We start from the raw sequence: 15,862 nt of genomic DNA, 5'->3' as shown, positions 1-15,862 counted from the left end.
TTTGGCTACTAGGAATAATCCGTTACTTTAGTTTAGTATTTACGTTTTGCTACTTCTGAAAAGAAAAACAGGGCTAATCACAACCGAATCATCAACCACAGTTATCCACAAAGCGTTGTACCATTATGTGTAGACGACATCAGAGGAACGGGTTATTCCAAAAAAAGAAATAATCTCGGCAAAGTTTCTGACCGTCGCTCCAAATGCAATATGCCTTTTTGCACAAAGCACATATTGAAACTATGTATGTCATGCCATTCATGACATGTAGGCTACAGTTGAGAAGGAGCGATCTTCCCGGCGTAAGCAGTACCTGACTACTCACAACAGAACAGCGAGCATTGTGTTTCTCTAAATGCTTGTAAACTGAATTTTTCATAACTCCACGATCATTTGTGTGTTGAACCAGAATTGTGGTACATTTCATTTTTAATTATGTAAAAGTAAAATTAACTATTTTTACATTGTCTCGACATTGCCAGACTCAAGTTAAACAACCCAGACAGAAAAAACAGTCATTTTTACATTGATTCAACGTCTGAAAAATGACGGGTTTTGCTGTCTGAGAAATTTAGCTAAAAGCAGCAGCCCAGGCAGAAAAGTTGGCTTTTATATCGTTTCAACGTTTAGCTACATTGAAAAGTATCAAAAAGAAGCTTTTTTTCTGATTCTAAAACATTTTGGCAGGTTGAAATGAAAGCCACACTCTATGTTATAAAATGAAACGCTTGAAAAAACAGCTGACTGGAAATCGTGTTACCTATACTTCTATTCCAGCCAGTAAATCAACCACTTTCAACAATGATTCGACGTCTGCAAACGTTAAATAAATGTGAAAAGGACCAATTTTGCTGGCTGGGAAAGAATGTGATAACCTAGAGTTCTTTCAACCAGAAAATCAATCTGCGAAGGTTGAATCAATGTAAAAAAATGATTTGCTGGCTGGGACGCGACAACTATTTTATGCTTTCATTCATCTTGATTTGTCATGAGAGATACTGCGATGCTAAGCAGCCATGACCACATGTGGAGAACCTATCAGTGCAATTCATCACAATAAACTCAAAATCGCTTGATGTAGTATGAATATGAAAAATACTGTATTTATTGTAGGAAAAAATAATTTGTTTCAAAGTATTTTTTTGAATGGTCACAAAATCATCAAAATTAAAATTCGAACGAAGAAAATCGGACATAAAATGACTAAATGCCAGCAAAATTCGCGTTTTTAGAGCTTTTTTGCAACATATGTCTTCAGAATACACAAACTAAGCATTTATTTCGAAAACAAATAATTACAATATAAAATAAAAGCATTTGACTATGTGCATGCCAATTTTCTCAAATGTGCGATATTTAGCGGCTGAGTTATAACCCATTAATCAGGGCGTGGCCAAATGGTCCCGTCTCGTGCTTTTCGCGTGTCTTTGACACGAATACCAGAAAGGGTTAAGAAGCCAATATATTGCAGAACAAATACACAATATGGCAACTCATTATCAAGATAAAATAGTTAAAAAAAGCTTTGTTTTTTAAATTAATTTCCTGCGCAGGTAAGAGCATAAGAAGCATGATGATATAGCAGCGTGTTTTTGATATTTCTAATAAGAGTTGAATCATCTTTTATAGCGTCAGTGAGGGATGAAGTGTTTTTGGTATCAGTAATGAGAGGTGGAGATTCTTTGGTAGGGCCGATGAAGGATGTAGTGTCTGAGTTGTTTCAAGCATCTTTTCCAAACCAACCTAAATAATAATCTTACGAAAAGTCAAGCGATCCTCTGAACGAACATAATAGCTTATAATAATCAGGGAGTAGTTAGATGCAAGCTGGTAGTAACTTAGTGATATATTCTTATCTGGCAAATATTAAATTATGCAATATGGTAAGTTATAGTAGCTTATTCATGGAACTGATGGAAGAGTAGAGATAGGAATCATCATCCTTATCCAGTCGGGTGTAATATATAAGATATACGTATAGTAAGATATGTTAATGTATAATATAGTAATATATGATATGTAGGATAAATTTACAAAAGTGGCATTTGGAAAGGCATGCTATACCAGGATTTGGTACAACAATCAATAATACAGTCAGATAATTAAAGAGTTACAGCACAGGTTGTTAGAGGTTAATTTTCAGAACGCAAGTGCTTTTTCAGGTTACTGCAAAATATTGAAAAGGTTTCAATTTCAGTGATGGTTTTCGGGAGATTGTTCCACACTTTTACTCCACTAAACTGAATGGATTGTTGAGTCAGTCTTTTGGAGAAGTAGGGGAGGAAAAAGTGATTGTTGCTTCTGGTTGATATTGAGTGCAAATTGTTATTAAGTTGAAATAGGGAATTAAAGCATTGGGGTAAGTGATTGTGTTTGAGCTTGAACAATAATTTTGCAGTTTGTATTGTGTATAGTTCGTCAATTGTGAAGAAATTATGGGATTCAGAGTGATTTGATTTATGTTTTGCAATCATTTTTATAAATTTGTTGCAATTCTTTTGAAGCTTATTTAAAACAGTTACATGACCATGCTTCTATACACTTATGCAATACCGGAGATTGCTTTCAATTAAGGAATGGTGTAAGCTTTAGCCAGCTTACGGGCTGATTCTATTTGTTTCTGACTCCTAATAATGCAGCAAGCAAGTAATGTACTGTATTCTTTTATTCATCCAGGTTAATCAATTCAAATTTAATTTAATCAACAAGCACATACACTTACTTAAATCTGATTACTACGTTTGGATCTTATTCAAAAGGAAATAGTTAAGAAATTGAATGTCACATCACACTCATAAAGATAGTCTACAGATAAACCAAGAATAACTAATCCCTTGCTAACATTACACTAGTTTGTACAAACACAACAGTGCTGAAATTGCTTACAAACTCAACTGCTGATCAGAGTCTAATGCTTAATTCCGAAAACGTGCGACAGGTTTACATCGGTTCATGCGCATTAAATTCCAAGAAAAAAAAAGGGGAAAACATTATGATTCACATTCAACATAGCCCGCCCAAATAACTAGTTAAGAACAGTTATTTCAAATCTCCTGAATGTGAATGTTCAGGCCAATACAGCAATTTGTTATCACAAATAAATGGAAAACACCTAGACCACTCATCGGGCCGTCTAGCGGCTAGTGGATGCAATGAAAATTTAAACGTACACACAACACAAGGGCGCTGTAGTTCCAGAATAGCGTCGCGTCGACGCATATCGTAAAGTCTCTCTGCAAATCAAACGTGATAACATGTCCCTTACTGTGGACCGAGAGCATGAAGGCTACCAGAGTTTAACCCTAATCCAGAGTTTTACAATTTACACATGTCACAACAAATCGATCAAATAGAGTGTGTGGTATACTTAATCATGCTAGAAGTTACCTAGAGAGGAATTCTTACATGATTAACTACCACAGTGGCGAGTACACAATGCACATTAATCTTGTTGAGCCGCTTCGATGAAGCACAGTTTGCGAATGTCGCGAATTAATGATGACTCAGCAGTTTTAACGAGAACCCTTCTTACAATACCATCCTTGTCAGGATAAATGTCACTAATAATGCCTTTAGGCCAAGAGCCGCGTTTAGTGTTCTCTTGGAGCATTAAAACCAAGTCGCCAATTTTAAAGTTGTTGCGTTGAACAGTCCATTTAGAACGCGATTGAAGAACAGGCAGATATTGTTTTAACCATTGTGCCCAGAACTGGTCGGCCAAATGTTGAACCAATTTCCAGGATTTACGATACCCATCAGCCATAATGAAGGCACCCGGGGTAGCGTCTGTATTTATACAACCAGTCAACAACATTTTAGGAGTGAGGGGAGGTTCATCCTTAGAGTCATCACTCATGGCTGTGATTGGACGGTTATTGAGAATGTGCTCTACTTCTACTATGAACGTGTGCAGAGCTTCATCTTTAAGCAGTCTGTCTTGGACAAGGGCGTACAGAACCTTACGGACAGTTCGGATGATACGCTCCCATATCCCACCTTGATGACTTGCCGCAGGTGGGTTGAAATGCCATGCTATTTCCTGTTTCAACATAGCATTGTGCACAGTACTTTGGTTCCAGTCTTGAAGAGCGTTACGAAGCTCTCTTTCTGCACCAACAAAGTTGGTGCCATTGTCACTGTAAACATGTGAGGGTTTACATCGTCTGCCTATAAACCTTCGAAAGGCTTGCAAAAATGAATTTGTATCCATGGAATGGGAAACTTCAAGGTGTACAGCTCTTGTGCTCAAACAAGTAAAAACACAGATATAACGTTTTGGAGTACTTCTTCCGGACTTGACATACACAGGCCCCATGTAATCAATGCCTGTCCAGTTAAAGGGAGGATAGTTGGGAGTGCCACGAAATTCTGGTAGAGGTGCCATAATCTGTTCACCAACCTTAGCATGCTGAAAGCGACATCGTATGCAGTGACGTAATGTTGATCGAACAGCAGACTGTCCGCGAATGATCCAGTACCTTTCTCTTATTGTAGAAAGAACATGTAGAGTTCCACTGTGCCCTTCCAGCTCATGATAATGTTGGATCAGCAATCTTGTAATGTGGTGATCTGGTGGCATGATAATGGGATGTTTTGCACTGAATGGCAAGGAAGTGCGCTGTAGACGACCACCCACCCGAAGAATACCACAAATCAAGATGGGACACAAACCTTGCAGCGGCTGCCACGCCGAACTACGAAGTATTTTCTTATCCAATCTTGTGAAGACATTGGTTTTGTCGCTGTGATTGTGCAATAGTTTGATTTGTGGGTTGAATCGCTGGTCTTGAACGAACTTGACAAGTTCTGATTCAGCAGTTTCAATCTCAGCAGAGGTGATGCGTGGTTCATGCTGCAACGGCTGTTTAAGTATAAACTTCGACTTAATATATTTCTGAAACCTCAGCAACCAAGCAACAGCTTTGCACAATTTGAACCAACTTGAGTAGCGAGTACACATTTCTTCAAGCAATTTATAATCCTTCTTCACGTTTACAGCGAGTACCTTTACCTTGACTTCTGGATCAGTGTTTGAGATTGGGTTCATTTCCACAATTTGGTTTGGCCACTCGCTGATTCCTTTGGTAAGAAATTGTGGCCCCTCTAACCAAACCGTGGCCTTTTTGTAGGCGTCTGGGCTTACACCACGTGAACCGATGTCAGCTGGATTGAGGTGTGTGTTGACATACCTCCATTGGCGTGTGGATGTGCAACCATGGATGAACTGTAAACGGTTTGCGACAAATGTGTGAAACCTTCTTGATGTGCAGGCAATGTAGCGTAGAACAGCTGTTGAATCAGTCCAGAAATACTCAGAGTTGATTGTGTATTCCAATTCACGTTTGATGAACTTGTTCAATTTCACAGCCAGCACAGCTGCGGACAATTCAAGTCGCGGGATTGTTGTCGGCTTCAAGGGAGCTACTCTCGACTTCCCCATCACAAAGGAGCAGTGGACACGGCCATCTCCTGCTTGGAGTCGTAGATAGCTTACAGCCCCAAATCCAGTTTGGCTAGCATCACAAAAGCAATGCAACTGAATGTCTGTTGGAGTAAAACCCACTGGTTTGTAGCATCGAGGCACAGATAGCTCCTGCAGCTTGGGTAAATGATTTAGCCATGACTGCCATTTGACTTGCACATCTAGAGGCAATGGGTCATCCCAGTTAAGGTTACTACTGCATAAACCTTGTAACAGGTTTCTCATGGGCAAAATGAAGGGTTGCACCAATCCAAGCGGGTCATAGATTTGGCTGATTGTTGATAGAATCCCTCGTCGAGTGATGGACCTTTCTCTCACATCAACCTTGACTTTGAAGATGTCGTCCTTGGTGTTCCAAGTTACTCCCAGAGTGGTTTGACAAGGCAGTTTTTCAAAGTTAACATTTATCGCATTACTCACTGCCCTATCAGACTCTGGAATAGAAGAAAGAACCGACCGGCAGTTACTGTTGTACTTGGTGAGTTGAAACCCACCACTGCTCAACAGTAACCCCAGTTGGTTTATTAAATGCACCGCCCTTTTAGGGGTGTCCACAGATTTTAAGCAGTCATCTACATAAAAATTTTTATTGACTGTATGTAATGTTAGTTCATCGGCATTGGTAGCATTGTCCTTTGCTGTTTTCTTTAGAGCATATCCTGCACAACCTGGAGATGAAGTTGCGCCGAACAAATGGACTTTCATTTGATAATCTACAGGTTCCCTTTTCAAATCGTGATCTGGCCACCATAAGAACCGCAGAGCATTCCAATCTTTAGGTTGAACTTGTACTTGGTGGAACATCCCCTTTATATCACATACAAAGGCAACTTCCTCCTGACGAAATCTAGATAGCACACCAACCAAATTGTTGGTGTGATCTGGACCTTGAAGTAGTTGTTCATTCAGTGAAGTACCACCAAACCTAGCAGCACAATCAAATACCACTCGGAATTTGTCCCCAGTTGAATGATGAGGAATATACCAACAACGGTTTTCAGATGCTTGTACATTATCATCAGGCACTCTTCTAGCGTAGTCATTGTCGATGTACTCCTTGATCTTCTCTTTGTATTTGTTGAACAGCTCCGGGTCGCGTTGAAACTTTCTTTTCTGGTAGTCAAGTCGTTTTTCAGCCATAGGGCGGTTGTATGGTAATGTCACATTATCAGATTTCCAAGGGAGGCCAATCTGGTAATGGTTTCCCATCTTCTTCACCGTGTCTTCCATAGTTTTCAATGCTATGTTGTCCTCAATGGATGGGGCCAGAAGATCTTCATCACCTCCACATAAGTCACATGCATACAACTGGTTCAGGTGATTCACAGGATCTGCTTGCATAAAGTGCACCTGAATGCCATTGCTTCCTTTAACATTTTCTCGACCAATGAGAGACCACCCAAGTCCAGTGTGCACAGCCTTCGGTTGTCCATTTCCACCATACCTTTCTTCGATAATGTGATGCGCCTGCAAATTGTCTGCACCAACCAGGAGTTCAATCTCTTTAATGTCGAGATCAGGAAATTCAATCCCCTTCAGGTGGTCATACAATTTCATGTCATTTTCAGTTGGGATGTCATTGGTTAATTTGGGCAAAGACCGCACCGCATACACATTTTGCATTCGAATCACATTCCTTTCATAGACACCCTTTACATTCAGGTTTAGCATAGCAACATTCTTGTTTTGCTGGCCATTTACAGTCGATATCGAGATTGTTTCTTCTTTTCCTTTCGCCTTCAGTTTCTTAAGCAGGCTGGTTTTGCATAGTGTTGCGTTAGAACCTTCATCAAGGAAAGCGTATGTTTTTGTGGTTATGTTGGATCCATCCGCCCATATTTCAACAGGTACCACCTTCAGGCGCACCCTGGACATTACACTAGTTTGAGCGATAGTGTCTGTGCTTCCTGTTGTAATGTTTGATGAATGGCTTCCGGGTGGTGTTGGATTGACAAGATCGTTCAAACCAGGCTTAGACACAGTCTGGTTATGAAGCAGAGTATGATGCGCTTTGTGGCATTGGTTTACTTTGCATCTCTGCTTGCTCATGCAATTGCGACTGAAATGTCCTGGCCGCAAACAGTTGTAACATAAACCATTGTGGCGTACAACTTGTTCTCTGGATGAAATTGGTTGTTTGTTGAAGGCCTCACATTTCCACAATGGGTGATCTTCTTTACACATGACACAGGTTTGTGATGCATTTCGTGTGGTTGCTTGCGTTGAGTGGAGTGCCGCTTTTCGATATGCAGGCGTATGATTTGGTACTCTTCCACTTCCTTTAGCTGGTTCATTGTTGGCTAGTAACAGGCCAAACCTGGTGTTTGACAATGCAACATTTTCTTCCACAAACTCTAGTAAGTCGACAAAGGTTGGTTCCTTCCCGATGAGATAGATAGTTTTGGTTCGATGATGGAAATCCTTTTGAAGATAGACAGGTAGTCTAAGGAAAATGCTGTCGATTGTGCTATGGTTATTGAGCTCCATATCACAACCCCATTCTTTCAAAGTAATATAGCAATTACGCATATCAACACCAAGTTTGTTTAACGCCTCTACATCATTTACCTTTAGCTTGGGACCTTCCTTCAGTGGTTGAATATGAGCAGCAACTACCTTGAATTCTTGACCAAATTGATTAAACAAGATTTTTCTGGCAGTTTGGTAAGCCTTTTCAGGGTCATTCAATGCAATTGTCATGCATGATTGAATGGAGTCTCGTGCAGTCCCAATGCAGTTGTCAATGAGGTAGCTAAGCTTGGTTGTAGGGTCCAAAATTCTGTTTGCAATAAGGGAATCAAATTCAACAATGAATCTATGAAAGTCCTGAGGATCTCCAAAGAACCCTTTAACTTCACGTGGGGGCAAAGGCCCTTGTGCAGAAGATTGAGCTAGGCTATTAAACAAACCTACCAACTCATCCCACTTGACATCTCTAGAAACGGGTGGAGTTTCTTTTTCTAGCACAGGTGGAGGAGCCAAGGGTTCTGGTTTAGCAGTCTTTGAAGCAGGTTTAAATTCAGCAAAGGAAATAGATGACTCTGCATAGATAGGAGAAAGCTGCTGATCAGGGTGATCCAAATATCTTGGTTCTTCTTTTACTTGAGGTTTGTTTGAGAAACAGATCTCTTCAGTCTTCATTTGTGGCAATGGATTAGGTTCATAGTTCATGGGGCTTTGCATCTGCACATCCAAAAGTTCTCCCTTTGCGATTGCCCACTCATATTCAGCTTCTAATGCAAGCTGTTTAGCCTTCAGAGTTTTGTAGCGCAAATGAGCAATTTCTTCTTTTTGCTTGGCCCTCTGTTGTATAGGTGTTGGTGTCCTAAGATTTGGACCTGGTATTGAACACTCACTAGTGTTTTGCACACATGGGCTGTCTTGTACCTGTTGCACTGGTAAGCCCAAGTCAATTAAGTCCTCCATAAGCTTTCAAGTCAGAGGATCACTGCGTAGTAATTTTGTAAGCTTTAGCCAGCTTACGGGCTGATTCTATTTGTTTCTGACTCCTAATAATGCAGCAAGCAAGTAATGTACTGTATTCTTTTATTCATCCAGGTTAATCAATTCAAATTTAATTTAATCAACAAGCACATACACTTACTTAAATCTGATTACTACGTTTGGATCTTATTCAAAAGGAAATAGTTAAGAAATTGAATGTCACATCACACTCATAAAGATAGTCTACAGATAAACCAAGAATAACTAATCCCTTGCTAACATTACACTAGTTTGTACAAACACAACAGTGCTGAAATTGCTTACAAACTCAACTGCTGATCAGAGTCTAATGCTTAATTCCGAAAACGTGCGACAGGTTTACATCGGTTCATGCGCATTAAATTCCAAGAATAAAAAGGGGAAAACATTATGATTCACATTCAACAAATGGTAAAGGCAAATCAAATTGTTGGTGTTTAAGTAGGGCTTAACCTTGCAGATCACTCCAAAGTTTTTGCGAAGTTTTTGCAGTAAAGATAGCATGTGGGGTTTCCATGACAAGTCTTCGCTCAGCAGAATGCCCAGAAAACTAATAGTGTTGACCCTTCAATGGGTTGATTACATATAGACAGTGTGTAAGAGAGGTTTGAAAGTTTATTTGTATTACTGAATAACATGTATTTTTTTTTTACATTTAGTGATAGCTTGTTTGCTGCTAACCAATTTGTTATTCCTGTCATTTCCTCATTCGCCATTTCGAAAAGTTTATCATAATTTTTACTGCAAAAGAATAAATTGGTATCGTCAGCAAACATTATAGATTCAGAGTGTACTAAACATCTCGAAAAATCATTAACCCTATTCGGACTAAGCTATTTTTGTGAGGTAATGGCCTGACGTGTGGACTTATTCCATCCACAATGTCATTTGCTAATAACTTTTGATATAAAAACGTTACGAGGTCGCTTTTTTCGCAAAGTTGAAGCAAAATTATTGACAAACTGGTTAAAATTTTAAGTGGACACACATACTCTACCAGTTATTTGCTATTGCTTTTTTGCTAAAAGTAGTCATTTTTTTTAATTTTTCTGATGTCTCCGTCATAATCTCCTGAAATCGTTAATATCTTCGTACAAGGCACACGGTCCAGTCATGCATGTAATCCGAAATGGTCAGTATTCATGTAGGTCACGCAGTAAATCTTGGAAGGCACAAAACAATTCAAATGTTTGCTAACTTGCTTGTACAAGATGATAAAGTTTTTCAGATGACCTGGCAATTTTAGGAGTAGGGTGTCAAAAACTGCTGATAACTAAAAAACTATACCACATAAAAATGTCATTTTATTACTAAAACAAAGATGAATAATTTTTAGGAAAAGTCATAAAACTTCAGCTAATTTGAGCCAGTAACTTTTATGTAATCGATGAAAATTTTAGGTATGGACGGAACCCGTCCACCCGTTAGTCCGAATAGGGTTAACATAGATTAAAAATAATAGAGGTCCAAGGATCGATCCTTGTGGTACTCCATAACATATTTCTCGTTTAGCAGACATTGAGTGAGATACTTTTACAATTTGAAATCTGTTTTGTAAGTAACTTCTGAACCAGTCATGGGCTATACCCCTAATACCAAAATAGTAAAGTTTGTTTAGCAGAATGTGGTGATTGATAGTATCAAATGCTTTGGACAGGTCCAAAAATATACCTAGCGTTGTTTCTTTTCTTTCAATTGCATTTGAAATTTTATCAACAAGATGTAATGCTGCATAACTTGTTGAAAGATTTTGGCTGAAACCAAACTGCTGACCATAGAAGAAGTTATTGCCTTCTAGAAAATTGTATATTCTGTTGTACATTATTTTCTCAAGTACTTTTGAAATTGATGGTAATAAACTGATAGGTCGATAATTACTGCAGTCTTCTGCTTTCCCTTTTTTAAATACAGGTATTACTTTAGATGTTTTGAATGATGATATGAATTTGCCATTGGTTAAGGATAGGTTAAACATATGTGCAAGTGCAGTAAGTATATTGTCTGGGGAAGCTTTTATAATTTTTGTTGGTATTTCATCAATGCCACAACTTAGTTTGGATTGAAAGGAAGAGAGAATTTTCTTAATTTCAAGAGTGGTGGTGGGCTGTAAAAAAATTGATTTACTAAGTAATAGAATTGGAAAGGTAGTCTGAAAATTGTGAAGTTGTGTTTGCAATTTTATCAACTAGTCCGCCCCGATAGCTCAGTGGTTACGCGCCGGGCTCAAGATCACACGGCGCTGGTTCGACTCTCGGGGTGTGCGCTTGAGCAACGCATTTCAGGACTGCTCTCCATTCAGCGGCACCTAGTGAATGGAATAATTTCTCGGCAACAAGACTTCAACAATCGGAAAACTTCACTCTGCCAATCTCGGTAACCGGCCCTGCGTCAAGTGCCTCTACAAGTATGCGAACAAGTACCAGGAATAACCTATCAAGGCTTTGTCAGTCCGAGGATAAAGATTCAAAACCAAACCAAACCAAACCAAACCAACTAGCTTTGATGCAATTGAAGAAAAATATTCAACCCTATCTTGATACGAGCTGTTTTCGTACGCGGAAAGGTCGACACGGGCTATTTTAACCCCCTGCCAATTAATCGTTAATAACTGGAGCTATGAAAATCACAGAGCCAAAATATTTTGCAAGATAATAGCCATGCGTATTGTGCGTATAGAAATTAAAATTTTACCCCACAAAATTATTGCAATAAAGTGTTTGAGATGAAAAAACGATAGAAAGTCGGTTTTTATTCTAATTTCCCAAAAATAGCTTCAAAATTGACCGTTTGAAAGCATATTTTTGAATTATAACATGGAGTAGTGCTAAACTAAACAAAAATTTACCTTTCTTCATAAATATAAGGCATTTTTGGGCGTTTTTACATTACAAAGAAATTGCACTAATATTCATAATCTACCATATAATTTGTTTGCTCAAATATCAAGCAGCGAAAGGTCAACTCAGGTTTACCGCTCTTGTCCTGACCCAATTCTCATCGTAGAGAAATAAGCACAGCTTGACATGTCCTATCGTGTCATTGCGAGTGCTAACAGCTTATAGATACTTTGCTTATGTCGATACAACGTTTAGCGGTGTTGCGATACAACCTAAGAAAGTCATGCATTTGTTTCAAATTGCATTCCTCTTGAATGAATGCTTTTTTGTTACGCAAAACTTTCGCAGGAAATATCGGCCGCTTTACAGCGGTTCAACGTCGTCAGACGTTGAAACAGTACGAACATTTGATCTGTGAAAGTAATGCCTATCAGCGAAAATAGAAACACATAATGTCATCCAGGCACTGTTTATTGAAAATGAAGACATGCAGCTCGTCATTGCATTGAGAAAAACTGACTTATCAAAATTCTTCCAAGACAAGAAATTCCAGTCACAAAAAAAATGTGACTTGTGCGAAATATTGTACAAAACATACGTAATATTTCGATCAATTTATAGATAGAAAAATACCCCGCTTTTGAATAAAACGGTGATGACCAAATACTGTGATTAAAATATCTAATCCCATAATCAACGATAACATGATAAGAACAAATCTTATGATAGCCCGCTATTTCATTATGAAAACTACTGGTAATAGGAAATTTGAGTTTGCTGTTAATCTATGGTTTCGTCCCAAAAATGTTGACATTGTATGGCAGAGTGACCCACGTAGAATAGGTACATCATCCAATCGTCTAGACATGTGTGGTTTGACTAATGACATGGCTAGTTGCCACCCCTCCACAAAACTTTCGTCTCTCTTGGCTTGTGAAAAGGACAACTTGCGGTTCAAGTAACTAATGGTCATCGCATTGACCCGCGCAACGTCTAAAATGTAAGAAAATGCGGACACAGTCCATTTTGCTGACTTCGGCTTGACGCTATAATATGCCATCTTCTGGTCGACGACATCAGTCCCACCCTTGGTAAAATCGTAGAGCTTAATTATTGCAGGTTTTTTCTTTCCATCATTTTTGGTTACTCCAAGGATTGTCTGCATAGTTGATAAGACCAGAACATTGCGTTTACCGGTAGATTTTTTTGGTTTGACTGCGTACGACGTAACGTTAATGTGTTTTTTCGACTCCTCCCAGTAAATTTTGGTACTGAAGGCTTCCCAATCAGTGAGAGATTTTAACTCGCTAACCCCTTTTCTATTGCTTTGCCATTTTCCAACTAAAGTTATGTTTTTGTTCCAAAGCCATTCTGCCTAATTAAGTGAAGTTCAGTTCAGTTCAGTTGTTTTTATTTCTGACCATCATATCAAAACAATACACGTCAACATAGCAAAGGTCGAGAAAAGGGTAGAAGCGACAAAACGCGAACGTTAAAACGTGCTTGAGACCGAAGTAAGTTATTGATTTGAAAGAAATTTGGCACGGTCGCAACACCTTCAGAAAAATTTAAGATATAAAGGGGAAATAAAAAAAAGAAAATGTTACAAAAAAAAAACAAACAAATAAACAACATATATTTAGGCTATAGCTTAATTAGCCCACATAGCTTTAGCTGATATATTTAAGATTTGTATGGACAGTTGCTATGAAGATCGGCCATGGTGCGTTATCAAGAGTGCTGATGGTCGTAAGGGGAACACGTCTTGATGCGTTTAGCTCATAGCAAAGAAGAGCAAGGCAGGCAAAGAAAACCCCACAAAGAAATCCTACCACGGGCAAAGCCATTTCAAGCGCAACGCACCATAGGCCTTGCACGACTCACAAAATAGATAGGCTATAACTTGACGACACTGAAAACAATGACGAAAACAAATAAAACAAACTAGCAAAAACAACATCATCATCTTTCGGAAATTCAATTATACCCAGGGAAGTTATGTCTTGAAGATATCAAGCGTGCTTTGATAAAAGTTGCGTTGATAAAGCGATAATTTTAAACCCCAGTCAGCTAAACTCGTCACTTCCACACTGATCCAACGTTAGAAAACGTTGAATTAATGCAAAAACGGCAGGCATCGCTAGCTGGGATTCCTGGGAAGTAGTAGTGGCATGTCACAGAAATATGATAAATTTGGGTTACCGTGTATATGTTTTACACGTTAAACCATAACAAAAGTGATAAAGAAATCCAATTTGGCATGTTAGAAAAATAGATAAATAATCAGACAATAGCATGACGATCCAGTCCAAGATATTGATATAAAAAAAAAACAACTGGTTGGAGCACATGGCCACCGCTTCACCGAAAGATGGCGATTGGTCGAAGAGGATGGAGAAACTTCTGAAGACTCTGTAGAACTTCTGTGGACAAAAAACACAAGAACCAGAAGGCCAGTAGGAGTACTTACAACCTTACTATTTTGCTAATGAATCTACACACATTGGCCTATCATTTCTGGGCAAAAAAAAATAATATTAGTATGTTTGGTGCATGATGTAATACTTAGATGGGATTATTTCAAGGAAGATTTAGCTTGTTCATTTTTAATTTAAAGCCTTTTACAGTTTTGCATTCATTTCTTGTAGTAGGGGGAAGCTTGTTCCAAACTGTTGGCCCCATGTACCGTATTGATTGTTTGCAAGTGTTAATTCTACAATATATCGGAATATAAGGAGAATTACTTCTTGTTGTTAGGCTACTTGATTGTTTACACATAATTATATCATTGAATGTTGTGGGAAGTAGCCTTTTTGAATATTTAAACATGAAAGTTGCAATCTCTGTAGTTTTCATGTGGTTAATTGATTTTAAATTATTGAGTTCCATTACACCTTTTACGCTTTCTCTGCGGTCAATGTTAAATACAGTACGAAGAAAGTTATTGCATGTACGTTGTAGCTTTTGCAATGTAGTTTTGTTTTCATGACACCATGTTGAGATACAATATAATATCTGACTCTCAACTAGAGAATGGTAAATGGAGAGAAGTGCTTGTTTGTTTAGGAAAGGCTTAATTTTTTTTGTCACGCAGAGTGTTGATCTTATTTTTTGAAGCAAGATTTCCATATGAGATTTCCATGACAAATGCTCGTTTACAACTATTCCCAGAAACTTTATTGAGGCAACTTGTTCTATGTTGTTTTTTCGAATATTTAAGGGTGGGTGGCTTGATAGTGTCTTGCTTCCTTCACTTGAAAATAATATATGTTTGGTTTTGGTGACATTTAGAGACAATCGATTTGTTGATAGCCATTGATCTATGCTATGTAAAATCGATCAAGGGGTCCTTGAAGCGAAGAAACTCTGTCCAAATTGTGTACCAACGTTTCCACATATTCCATAGTGGAAGTCAGATAGTGCGGTCCTGGTACACCTACTGGCTTACCCGCATAAGCTATGGCGGTATAGGTGAATGACATACGCGCACTATTTATGCTTCTTAGCAAGAAATCATGTTTAGCAGTGCTTATTTTTTGCCTGAAGCTTATTGCCAGAAGGACACACCAACGCGGGATGGAAACAAAGCCTCATCCAGTGAAAGGAAGTCTTCTGATATTAAAATCTTTTCACAATTTCCAGTAAAACATTGGAAAAGTTCTCTGATTGCTGTAAATCGGTCACTTTGCCAGCGATTGGCCCTTGCTTTTATCATCAAAACGAATATTTGCAGACAGAAATTTGAATCGGTTCAACGACATTGTCGCACTAAATATAGGATGTCCATATAAATGGGAAAAACAATGTTAATTCGGTGAAATGTTCGCTTGAGTAGTCCGCTAATATACCACAATCCAATGAATGCTTCTAGTTCCGTGGCATCAGTTTGCTGAAAATGTGAAGCATGCCAAGATGATCGTTGAGCCTCCGATATTCGCGACAGCCTCTCTCGTATACATGTGCTGGTGCTTGAAACAATGATGTAGATCATCTCTGCTGTAAATAAGAAATACCATGCATTATACGACGTCGTTGCATGTTGATAATCGCGCTTTACTCC

General features: G+C 38.6%; 1 protein-coding gene across 1 annotated transcript; it reads right to left on the bottom strand.

Moving 5' to 3' along the window:
• Positions 1-3,442: 3,442 nt before the first annotated feature.
• On the bottom strand, positions 3,443-8,908 carry LOC145775469 (uncharacterized). The gene has a single exon (XM_082586763.1). It carries the CDS (start codon positions 8,906-8,908, stop codon positions 3,443-3,445), a length of 5,466 nt encoding a protein of 1,821 aa, XP_082442889.1.
• Between the last annotated feature and the right edge of the window lie 6,954 nt (positions 8,909-15,862).

The sequence above is a fragment of the Aplidium turbinatum genome, chromosome 8 (genome assembly GCF_918807975.1).
Source record: "Aplidium turbinatum chromosome 8, kaAplTurb1.1, whole genome shotgun sequence".
Classification (NCBI taxonomy): Eukaryota; Metazoa; Chordata; class Ascidiacea; order Aplousobranchia; family Polyclinidae; genus Aplidium; species Aplidium turbinatum.
The sequence above is the reverse complement of the archived record's forward strand: the minus strand, read 5'-3'. Positions and strand labels throughout refer to the sequence as shown.

Coding starts and splice junctions, on each gene's coding strand:
- LOC145775469 (XM_082586763.1), bottom strand. CDS start 8,908: ATGGAGGACTTAATTGACTTGGGCTTACCAGTGCAACAGGTACAAGAC.